The sequence below is a fragment of the Pan troglodytes genome, chromosome 11 (assembly GCF_028858775.2).
Source record: "Pan troglodytes isolate AG18354 chromosome 11, NHGRI_mPanTro3-v2.0_pri, whole genome shotgun sequence".
NCBI lineage: Eukaryota > Metazoa > Chordata > Mammalia > Primates > Hominidae > Pan > Pan troglodytes.
Genome location: NC_072409.2, coordinates 110597088 through 110609554, shown reverse-complemented (window position 1 = coordinate 110609554; position 12467 = coordinate 110597088). Strand labels below are relative to the sequence as shown.

The 12467-nt window shown below is 39.5% G+C and overlaps 1 protein-coding gene across 5 annotated transcripts; it reads right to left on the bottom strand.

Annotated features, from left to right (window-relative positions):
• Positions 1–5782: 5782 nt before the first annotated feature.
• Positions 5783–11757, bottom strand: RLN2 (relaxin 2). 5 transcript variants are annotated; one of them, XM_024345486.3, is made up of 3 exons: positions 11459–11757; positions 11185–11285; positions 5783–7530 (listed from the first exon to the last, which is right to left on the bottom strand). In XM_024345486.3, the coding sequence occupies exons 1-3, from the start codon at positions 11667–11669 to the stop codon at positions 7489–7491; spliced, it is 354 nt and encodes a 117-aa protein (XP_024201254.1). In that variant the 5' UTR covers positions 11670–11757; the 3' UTR covers positions 5783–7488.
• Between the last annotated feature and the right edge of the window lie 710 nt (positions 11758–12467).

Genomic DNA, 12467 nt, shown 5'->3' with positions numbered 1-12467 from the left:
GCCGAAGCAGGGCAGGGCATCACCTCAACTGGGAAGCACAAGGGGTGGGGGAATTTTCTCCCCTACCCAAGGGAAGCCATGAGGGTCTGAGCCTGAGGAACTCCGGCACAGATACTGTGCTTGTCCCATGGTCTTCGCAACCTGCAAGCCAGGAGATCCCCTCTGGTGCCTACCCAACCAGGGCCCTGGGTTTCAAGCACAAAACTGGGCGGCCAATTGGGCAGACATCAAACTAACTGCAGGAGATCTTTTTTTTTTTCCCATACCCCAGTGGTGCCTGGAATGCCAGCGAGACAGAACTGTTCACTCCCCTGGAAAGGGGTGCTGAAGCCGGGAGCCAAGTGATCTGGCTTGGCGGGTCCCACCTACACAGAGCCCAGGAAACTAAAATCCACTGGCTTGAAATTCTTGCTGCCAACACAGCAGTAATCTGAGATCCACCTGGGACATTCGAGCTTGGTTGGGGGAGGGGGATCCACCATTGTTGAGGCTTGAGTAGGCAGCTTTATGGTCACAGTGTAAACAAAGCCACTGGGAAGTTCAAATTGGGCAGACCCCACTGCAGCTCAGCAAGGCTGCTATGGCCAGACTGCCAGATTCCTCCTCTCTGGACAGGGCATCTCTGTAAAACAGGCAGCAGCCCCAGTCAGGGGCTTATAGCATACTTAAACATCCCTGCCTGATGACTCTGAAGAGAGCAGCGGACTTCCCAGCACAGCGTTCAAGCTCTGCTAAGGGTCAGACTGCCTCCTCAAGTGGGTCCCTGACCCCTGTGTATACTGACTGGCACACACCTCCCAATAGGGGCCAACAGACACCTCATACAGGAGACCTCTGGCTGGCATCTGGGAGGTGCCCCTCTGGGTCGAAACTTCCAGAGGAAAGAACAGGCAGTAATCTTTGCTGCTCTGCAGTCTCTGCTGGTGATACCCAGGCAAACAGGACTGGGAGTGGACCTCCAGCAAACTCCAGCAGACTGGCAGCAGAGGGGCCTGACTGTTAGAAGGAAAAGAAATAAACAGAAAGGATTAGCACACCCACTCAAAGACCCCATCTGAAGGTCGCTAACATCAAAGACCAAAGGTAGATAAATCCACAAAGATGGGGAAAAACCAGTGCAAAAAGGCTGAAAATTCCAAAAACCAGAATGCCTCTCCTCATCCAAAGGATCACAACTCCTTGCCAGCAAGGAACAAAACTGGATGGAGAATGAGTTTGACAAACTGATAGAAGTAGGCTTCAGAAGGTGGGTAATAACAAACTCCTCCAAGCTAAAGGAGCATGTTCTAACCCAATACAAGGAAGCTAAGAGCCTTGAATAAAGGTTAGTTGAATTGCTAACTGGAATAATCAATGTAGAGAAGAACATAAATGACCTGATGAAGCTGAAAAACACAGCACGAGAACTTTGTGAAGAATACACAAGTATCAATAGCTGAATTGATCAAACGGAAGAAAGGATATCAGTAATTGAAGATTAACTCATTGAAATAAAGAGAGAAGACAAGATTAGAGAAAAAAGAATAAAAAGGAATGAACAAAGTCTTCAAGAAATATGGGACTATGTGAAAAGACAAAATCTACGTCTGATTGGTGTACCTAAAAGTGAAGGGGAGAATGGAACCAAGTTGGAAAACACATCTCAGGATATTATCCAGAACTTCCCCAACCTAGCAAGACAGGCCAACATTCAAATTCAGGAAATACAGAGAACACCACAAAATACTCCTTGAGAAGAGCAACCCCAAGACAAATAACTGTCAGATTCACCTAGGTTGAAATGAAGGAAAAAATGTTAAGGGCAGCCAGAGAGAAATATTGGGGCAGCCAGAGAGAAAGGTCAGGTTACCCACAAAGGGAGACCCATCAGACTAACAGTGGATCTCTCTGCAGAAACCCTACAAGCCAGTAAAGAGTAGGGACCAATATTCGACGTTCTCAAAGAAAAGAATTTTCAAACCATAATTTCATATCCAGCCAAACTAAGCTTCATAAAGGAGGGAGAAATAAAATCCTTTACAGACAAGCAGATGCTGAGGGATTTTGTCACCACCAGACCTGCCTTACAAGAATTCCTGAAGGCAGCACTAAACATGGAAAGGAACAACCGGTACCAGCCACTGCAAAAACATGACAAATTATAAAGAACATCGATGCTATGAAGAAACTGCATCAACTAACAGGCAAAACAACCAGCTAGCATCATAATGACAGGATCAAATTCACACATAACAATATTAATCTTAAATGTAAATGGGCTAAATGCCCCAATTAAAAGACACAGACTGGCAAATTGGATAGAGTCAAGACCCATCAGTGTGCTGTCTTCAGGAGACCCATCTGACGTGCAAAGACACACATAGGCTCAAAATAAAGGGATGGAGGAATATTTACCAAGCAAATGGAAAGCAAAAAAAAAAAAAAAAAAAAAGCAGGAGTTGCAATCCTAATCTCTGATAAAACAGACTTTAAACCAACAAAGATCAAAAGAGACAAAGAAGGGCATTGCATAATGGTAAAGGGATCAATTCACCAAGAAGAGCTAACTATCCTAAATATATATGCATCCAATACAGAAGAACCCAGATTCATAAAGCAAGTTTTTAGAGACCTGCAAAGAGACTTAGACTCCCACACAATAATAGTGGGAGACTTTAACACCCCACTGTCAATATTAGACAGACCAACAAGACAGAAAATTAACAAGGATATTCAGGACTTGAACTCAGCTCTGGACCAAGCGGACCTAATAGACATCTACAGAACTGTGCACCCCAAATCAAAAGAATACACATTCTTCTCAGCACCTCATCGCAGTTATTCTAAAATTGACCACATAATTGGAAGTAAAACACTCCTCAGCCAATAGAAAAGAATGGAAATCATAACAAACAGTCTCTCAGACCACAGTGCAATCAAATTAGAACTCAGGATTAAGAAACTCACTCAAAACCACACAATTACAAAAAAACTGAACAATCTGCTCCTGAATGACTACTGGGTAAATAATGAAATGAAGGCAGAAATAAAAATGTTCTTTGAAACCAATGAGAATGAAGACACAAAGTAACAGACTCTCTGGGACACATTTAAAGCAGTGTGTAGAGGGAAATTTATAGCGCTAAATGCCCACAAGAGAAAGCAGGAAAGATCTAAAATTGATATCCTAATATCAAAAATAAAAGAACTAGAGAAGCAACAGCAAACAAATTCAAAAGCTAGCAGAAGACATGAAATAACTAAGATCAGAGCAGAACTGAAGGAGATAGAGACACGAAAAACCCTTCAAAAAATCAATGAATCCAGGAGCTGGTTTTTTGAAAAAACTCAACAAAACAGATAGGCCGCTAGCCAGACTAATAAAGAAGAAATAGAGAAGAATCAAATAGACACAATAAAAAATGACATAGGGGATATCACCACTGATCTCACAGAAATACAAACTACCATCAGAGAATACTATAAACACTTCCACACAAATAAACTAGAAAATCTAGAAGAAATGGATAAATAACTGGACACATACACCCTCCTAAGTCTAAGCCAGAAAGAAGTTGAACCCCTGAATAAACCAATAACAAGGTCAGAAATTGAGGCAGTAATTAATAGCTTACCAACCAAAAGAAGTCCAGGACCAGATGGATTCACAGCCAAATTCTAGCAGAGGTACAAAGAGGAGCTGGTACCATTCCTTCTGAAACTATTCCAAACAATAGAAAAAGAAAGAATCCTCCCTAACTCATTTTATGAAGACAGCATCATCCTGATACCAAAACCTGGCAGAGATACAACAAAAAAAGGAAATTGCAGGCCAATATCCCTAATGAACATCAATGAGAAAATCCTCAATAAAATACTGGCAAACTGAATCCAGCAGCACATCAAAAAGCTTATCCACCATGACCAAGTTGGCTTCATACCTGGGATGCAAGGCTGGTTCAACATACACAAATCAATAAACATAATCCATCACAGAAACAGAACCAATGACAAAAACCACACGATTATCTCAATAGATGCAGAAAAGGCCTTCAATAGAATTCAACACCACTTCATGCTAAAAACTCTCAATAAACAGGTATTGATAGAACATATCTCAAAATAACAGGAGCTATTTCTGACAAACCCACAGCCAATATCATACTGAATTGGCAAGAGCTGGAAGCATTCCCTTTGAAAACTGGCACAAGACAAGGATGCCTTCACTCATCACTCCTATTTAACACAGTACTGGAAGTTCTGGCCAGGGCAATCAGGCAAGAGAAAGCAGTACAGGGTATTCGAATAGGAAGAGAGGAAGTCAAATTGTCTCTGTTGGCAGATGACGTGATTGTATATTTAGAAAACCCCATTGTTTCAGCCCAAAAACCCCTTAAGCTGATAAGCAACTTCAGCAACGTCTCAGGATACAAAATCAATGTGCAAATATCACAAGCATTCGTATACACCAATAACAGACAAACAGAGAGCCAAATCATGAGTAAACTCCCATTCACAATTGCTACTAAGAAAATAAAATACCTAGGAATACAACTTACAAGGGAGGTGAAGTACCTGTTCAAAGAGAACTACAAACCACTGCTCAAGGATATAAGAGAGGATACAAACAAATGGAAAAGCATTCCATGCTCGTGGATACAAAGAATCAATATCATGACAATGGCCATATTGCCCAAAGAAATTTATACATTCAATGCTATCCCCATCAAGCTACCACTGACTTTCTTCACAGAATTGGAAAAAACTACTTTAAACTTCATATGGAACCAAAAAAGAGCCCGCATCGCCAAGACAATCCTGGGCAACAAGGACAAAACTGGAGGCATCGCACTATCTGACTTCAAACTATACTACAAGGCTACAATAACCAAAACAACATGGTACTGGTACCAAAACAGATACATAGATGAATGGAACAGAATGGAGGCCTCAGAAATAAACCACACATCTAGAGCCATCTGATCTTCAACAACCCTGACAAAAACAAGCAATGGGGAAAGAATTCCCTATTTAATAAATGGTGTTTGGAAAACTGGCTAGCCATATGGAGAAAACTGAAACTGGACCCCTTCCTTACCTTATACAAAAATCAACTCAAGACGGATTAAAGACTTAAACATAAGACCTAGGGCCATAAAAATCCTAGAAGAAAACCTGGGCAGTTCCATTCAGGACATATGCATGGGCAAAGACTTCATGACTGAAACACCAAAAGCAATGGCAACAAAAGCTAAAATTGACAAAAGGGATCACATTAAACTAAAGAGCTTCTGGACAGCAAATGAAACTATCATCAGAGTGAACAGGCAACATACAGAATGGGAGAAAATTTTTGCAATCTGTCCATCTGACAAAGGCCTAATATCCAGAATCTACAAAGAACTTAAACAACTTTACAAAAAAAAAAAAAAAAACCCCATCAAAAAGTGGGCAAAGGATATGAACAGATACTTCTCAAAAGAAGACATTTATGCAGCCAACAGACATGAAAAAATGCTCATCATCACAGGTCATTAGAGAAATGCAAATCAAAACCACAATGAGATACCATCTCATGCCAGTTAGAATGGCGATCATTAAAATGTCAGGAAACAACTCATGCTGGAGAGGTTGTGGAATAATAGGAATGCTTTTACACTGTTGGTGGGAGTGTAAATTAGTTCAACCACTGTGGAAGACAGTGTGGCGATTGCTCCAGGATCTAGAACTAGAAATACCATTTGACCCAGCAATCCCATTACTGGGCATATGCCCAAAGGATTATAAATCATTCTACAATAAAGACATTTGCACATGTGTTTATTGCATCACTATTCACAATAGCAAAGACTTGGAACCAACCCAAATGTCCATCAACGGTAGACTGGATTAAGAAAATGTGGCACATATACACCATGGAATACTATGCAGCCATAAAAAAGGATGAGTTTATGTCCTTTGCAGGGTCATGGATGAAGCTGGAAACCATCATTCTCAGCAAACTATCACAAGATCAGAAAACCAAACACCACATGTTCTCACTCATAAATGGGAGTTGAACAATGAGAACACATGGACACAGGGAGGGGAATATCACACACCGTGGCCTGTTTGGGGGTGGGGGGCTAGGGGAGGGATAGCATTGGAGAAATACCTACTGTAGGTGATGGGTTGATGGGTGAAGCAAACCACCATGGAACATGTATATCTATGTAACAAACCTGCACATTCTGCACATGGAACCAAGAACTTAAAGTATAATTTTTAAAAAAGAAAAAAAAAAGACAGAACCAGTAAAATACTAAGTTGATAACTATGTCAGTTTACTTTTCTAACAAGTGTTCATACTATTTCAGTAATTTTGCTTACAGAAATAGTTTGTAAATTCTAAAGAAATGAACATAAATTATGTTCCTTCATTATACTATTTCTTCTGTAATATATGATATGGACTTGTTTGTTCTGTTCTATATTACGTCTATTCCTTTTTCTCCTTAAAAAATAATTTACTTTTAAGTTTCTTAGACACTGGAACTGAGAACAGAACCCTAGCTTGAAAAGTACTTGAGTTCCCTTCAGACTATACTAGAAAAAAAGGAAATTAAAAAGGAAAAAAAAAGCGTTTGAGCTTATATGGTCTTAACTAAATTACATTGGTTTAGTGTCCAATCCGATTGTTTGCAATGAGTATTTCAATATGACACAAAAACCTTTTGTAATCTATTAGGAAAGTTCAAGTTTTATGGCTTTATCTATATCCAATCTAAGAGTTAATATCAATAAAACATTTTGGTCCATTTCATGTAACTGGTGTTAGGTATTGTTACTACTATATGGTGTTAGGTATTGTAACAACTGTATTGTTACTACGTATGGTTAAAGCGGTAGAGGTTTTATTGTAATTTTAAGTTAACAGCATTAAAAAGAATAACACAACATAATCATGCTGTTAATAAAAAGACAAAAAGGCTTTTCAGCAAAAAAAAGTGTCATTTACTCACACAAAGAACATTTTCTTACACATCAAATAAAAAAATCTAAACATCAACAAAGATGTTTAGATATTCTAAGAATTGATGGGACCTAACATCTAACAAAGATTCTTAGATATTCTAAGAATTGATGGGACCTGATAGAAGCATCAGTGAAATGTCATCAAGAATATGTGTGAATATTATACGAGATGTGCACAATTAGCTTCATCTCAGCAAAATCTAGCAAGAGATCTTTTGGTACAACCAACATGGCAACATTTATTAGCCAATGCACTGTAGAGTTGTCTCTTTTTTCGAGAATGAGTATCCAAGCCTAAGTATTTTAATTCTGAAGGAGTGCTGTCTGCGGCTTCACTTTGTCTATTGCGAATAAGTTTCTTAAATTCTTCAAAGAGAAGACTGGAATCTTTTAATACAGGTACATATTGTTGTAGCTGTGGTAATGCTGGCTGCATCTCAGACAGGGTTAACTTCAGCTCCTGTGGCAAATTAGCAACAAATTCTGACATCATATTTATGGTTTCTGTATCTTTGTTGATGAAGGATGGCACAATTTCTGTTAAATTTAAAAAAAAAAGGTGTATGTGAGGGTATATTCATGTCAAAGAGCACTCAGAAAAACTATGAACGTTTGCATAGACAAAAAAGCATTGCCTCAATATAAATTAACATTGAAACAAAATAAGCAAGCATCCTAATATCTAAACACTTAGCTTACTTACAGTTGGACACCTTAAAGTACCATAATTTTACCAAGGCTCTGCTTTACCCCATTGGTCCTCTCTCGTCTCTCTTCATGATCCCCTCAGTGCTTTTATCATAGTACTTTTGACTCTCCCTGACATTAATCTGTCATCTTTCTGAAGTCATGTAAGTCACTGAAAACAGTCTGACCACAGATAGTGGTCATTTTCTTGGATTCTTCTTAGTTAAGTCATTTTCTTCCATTGCTATGATTTATGATATTATGAGTTGTAATAGTAACCCTTGAAAAAGATATTACTTTAAGCTATTGAATATTTCATGGTGGGAAGTTACTCCTGGAGGATAAAGTTAAAGAGGCAGCATTTCCGACACCTCTGATCTAATCAGCAGGAGAAGGAAATCTCTGATGTTCCTTAACCATCTATTTAACAATTTGTCTTCCCCAGAGTATTTACTCCAAAACAATAGTATTTTATATGAAAGAGAGAAGTGGGTTGAAAGATCACTAACCAAAAATCACTGATTTAAGAAGAGACTCGTATCCGCTGTGGAGTATGTGTACTGACTAATGTTTTCTGTCTGATGTTTGTTCCAAGGCTGCAGATCATGCACTATGCAAGATCTGTGTGTCTCCTAGGAAGTGAGCCTGTTCTTACACAGCAACCCAGGCTGGCCAAATGTGAAGGCTGGGACTTGGGCTGGGAACCTGCTGGACACCCAGCTGACATCTTCCTCCATCTTTGTACCCATTCAGCTCAGTTGAACATTCATTACCTGTTTCCATGTCTCTGGCACTGCCAGTTAAAAGATATAAATTTATTTAAATGTTTCTTGCTCTCAAAAAGCTTACAGTGAGTTAAACCCTCTCCTAACCTTAACTGTCCTAATTACACAACTTAATAGTTTTATTTCACAAAGAAATTAGAAACACTGATGATGTTTAAATTATAGTGAAAACCCATATCAGGTCTTGCTGCTCTTCTTCCTGGACAGGAAAACTCTCCATTAACAAGGCATTACTCTTGAAATGATGAAAATAAAGAGAAGAGGGGAGTAAATCTAAGTGCAGGAGGCAGACACCTGGTTAACCACTGATGCCTGCTGATCAGAGGAAACCATGACCCTTCACCTAGACAGCGGTAGTTCTGGGGCTGATCATTTCCTGAGTTTTGTGGCAAGAGACTCAGTTGTTCCCCTTCTAGCCAACAAAAAAAATTCAACAGTTGGAGTTTGACAGAGGAATAAAAAAAAACAAACTGTAGTATTTCATCTTTCCTCCCAACACTCTCCCTCATTCATGTTCTAAACTGGAAATGACAGACGAGAATTTATATCGTTTTTGGTTAAATGAGAGGTTTTGGCATTTCCCCTCAGTAAGACATCCTAAGTTTAATTCAATTTCATCATAAAAACCTCTCTTTGATCCAACCTAAACTTTCTGTAGTTGGGGCCTTATTAAATACTCAAAGAAGCTGATGGTAATTTTCTATATACTTAAAGCCAGTTAAATGAGTCAGCCAAAACAGTTATAGTTTGTATTAGGTTTATTCATAGGCTATTTTGTACTCTTTTATTAAAATTATATTTTTAAACCTGTTTTGAAATATTTCATAATCCATAACACCTTTAGCTATGGAACCTAGGCTCAAAGAAAATATTCTGTCTGAATTCATACAAATACCCTTATTCACTTATTATTTTGGATGTAAATCTCACTAAAATAGGCCTCTTCTGGTTTAAAGGGTATCTTATTTTTAAAAGGGATGCAGTGAATATGATTTTAGCACATATTGTAGGATGAAATGGATGGCTAACAATGTAATAATGTGGAAGCAAATAGCAACTACCTAACAGTAGAAGTCTGAAAACTCAAATTAATCACAAATTACTGACATGTACTTCCAAAATGATTCCTACCTAGCAATGGTAAACATTTGTCTTAATCTCCACCTGCAGGCAATATTTTCTGAGGTTACTTTCAGTTAAATTATACTGCACATCAATAAAGAAAATTCTTTAAAAATACTTTGTAATCTCATGTCTCTTCAAAGGAAATAAAAATGTAGCCATATCTATATACAAATGTGCTTAATGAAGTATTTTCAGCAACAATTTAGAAATAAACTAAATATCCACCAAACAATCCTTAAGTGTATGTGGCAGATTTATGACAAAAAATACTACACAGGAATTTTAAATTGTGTTTTGGGATAATAACAATGTGAGAAACTGCTCAAAGTATAATGGTGAATGAAAATGCAAAAGATATATACATATACCTATCCAAATGTTAACATTTCTTTCCACTTACTTGTTTAATATAATTTCATTTTCTCATAAAATTCACATATACTTTTCCAAGTCCTTAATATCTACGAGTGCTTCTCATTTTTCACCCTGCATTAATGTACATTTGTCTTTAATATGAGCATTACTATTTTTATAGTCAGAAAATGTGGAATAATAAAGCAAATGCAATGCAATCTGGTCTTCTCTACTTTTAATCACTAAATTCCTAGACGTTGTGGTATTTTTGTACTAATGTTATACAAAAGTCATGTAAAAGCTGCCATTAAATAAATCAAACTCTAACAATGTAGAAAAGTAAGTAACTTTAGAAGCATACTTTAAATCTCATAAAAGAGAAGTAAATGTATTTCTGTTAGAGTCATTTATATATAGTATATGCATATAGCCTATAAAATTTAGTTGTGGTTTATCATAAATTACATGTCATATTAATACAAAACACTTAGTATTTGCAACTGCGGTTACTTTCTCTGAATTTAATATGATCCGTTACACTTCTTAGACTAGTATATACCTCCATGAGTTTCCACTGCTACTTTATAAATACAAAAATATTTTTAAAAGCCATTTCAGATTGAGCTGTACTCAACTCTAAGAGCTTGCTTTTAAAGCAAACCCACTGCAGCTTCCAAATGCTTGAAAGCATCAGTAGGGTCTTCAGCTATGATGGTCTGAACGGCCTGCTGCTTTCCTTGTCTCTGGTCCTCTTGAGTTTCTCCTAAAGGCATTCAAGCCTTTCCTTTCTCTTCCATCCCCTGTCTCACAGATGAACTTCAATACCCAGATCAAAGAAGTGGGAGGTCAGACTCTTTCCTTTGGGATTTTCTGTTTGTTTATTTTAAAGAACGTTTCCAATGGCAAAGGCCACAGCCCAACTTCCGGACTAGGAGAGTCATTAAGTGTAAGGCCCTTCCTGTCTTCCCATCACGGGACCCTCACAGAGACCTCAGAGTGTTGCCCCGTCCTACAGGCGCGCAAACAGGCTTGATAACTAGCGCACCGCCTCAGTGTTTGTCCCCTTTCCTCTCTATCCGAGAAGCCCTGTTCAGGTGCCCCCACCAGCACGCCCGCTGTCTGGCCGCCTGGCTTTCCTGTGGGGTGCAGGAGTGCGCCCGGCCTCCTGCGGGTCTCCGGGCAGCGTCACCTCCTCTGAGGCTTCCCCTCCCTTTCCACCCCGTCGCTCTGACTGCCTTACGGAAAGGGCACCAAGGAACTCTCGGGTGAAGCAGCTTCCTGTTCTCAGCGCTTTCCCTCCGTCCGGTGAGATTCCCAGCGAGACTGTTTGAATAAAATCACCTGGCAAAGGAAAAGCCCAAACTTTAGGGACCGGCCACGGCTGAGTAGGAGCTGAGCGGTGGCAGCCAATGAGATCTCGAGTCGGACGTGCAGGCCGCCGTTCCAATTGGGCGGCCGCCCCAGAGTAACCAATGGGAAGTGCGGGAAGGCCGGGAGGGGGCGGGAGCTCTCACCTGCCACTGGTCTAGGTGTCTGAGGAGCATCTTCCTGGCTCAGAGACCTTTTGCCCAAGGAGCTCATGCCGCAAATGGCAATCTGCGCGCGAACTAATTCGCGGCCGCATAATTTAATAACTTCGTCCATCCATGAATCCGCGACCGCTCTGGAAAATTGGTTCAGTAGTAAACAGACTCCTAGCAGGTGGAAAAAAAACAGGCGAGGCATCCTGGGCCTGGTCTCTCCTGGAGGTCGGGACGTTGCAGCCTTTCAGGACTGCAGCTGCTGTGGCCTACAGACCTGGGCCTGTGTGCCTGTCCCGGGCTTTAGGCTGCTTTCCCTACCCGGCTCAAGCGGTCTTTTGTATCCCTTGGGCTATCACTCAGCTTTTAAGGCAAGGGTGCCAGCTCCACCCCTTTCCCACACCCCTCCACAGAATTTTCCCCCTCAGCTCTTGGTCTCCTTCTCTGCCTTTCCTTCATTTGCCCATCCCTCTGTCCTTGGCCCTTTTACAGTTGTGTTCTTCTCTTTCATTACCCTCAAACAATTTAGTATACTTAGGTAAAGTTATTTTAGATATGAAGCCTTTCCTTTTACACACACACAAATAAATTTGAGATCGCCCATATTCTTACAACCCAGTTTTCTAGAGTGAACATTTGCCAAAAAACCCTTCTAACCTAAATAAGATTATAGATTATCTTGTAAATTGGGTTAATTAGTATAGTGTTGGGTATATCAATCCATAAAAATATAAAAATAGAATGGATGAATAAATAAATTGTTGATGAGAGGGAAAACTGATGACTTTTAATCTGAATGCAGGTAAAAACATTAAAATCCCCAGTAACATCATGTTAGGCTTGTGCAGTAATGTCTTTAATTTACAAAACAATTTCTCCATTGGACTTTCCTTCCACTCTTGGGGATAAATTTGATTGTAACTAGTTATCTGAACATTTTAATTTAAAATTCTAATCTACATCTCTGGAGACTGGAGAACATACCACACACACACACACACAC

Bases quoted from the DNA above. Each gene is read 5' to 3' on its own strand.
- RLN2 (XM_024345486.3), bottom strand. From the start codon at position 11,669: ATGCCTCGCCTGTTTTTTTTCCACCTGCTAGGAGTCTGTTTACTACTG. The intron at 11,286-11,458 runs GTGAGAGCTCCC...TTCCTTTGCCAG, and splicing joins GACACCTAGACCAGTGGCAG to GTGATTTTATTCAAACAGTC. The intron at 7,531-11,184 runs GTAAGGCAGTCA...TAAATTTAACAG, and splicing joins AGTTCCTTGGTGCCCTTTCC to AAATTGTGCCATCCTTCATC.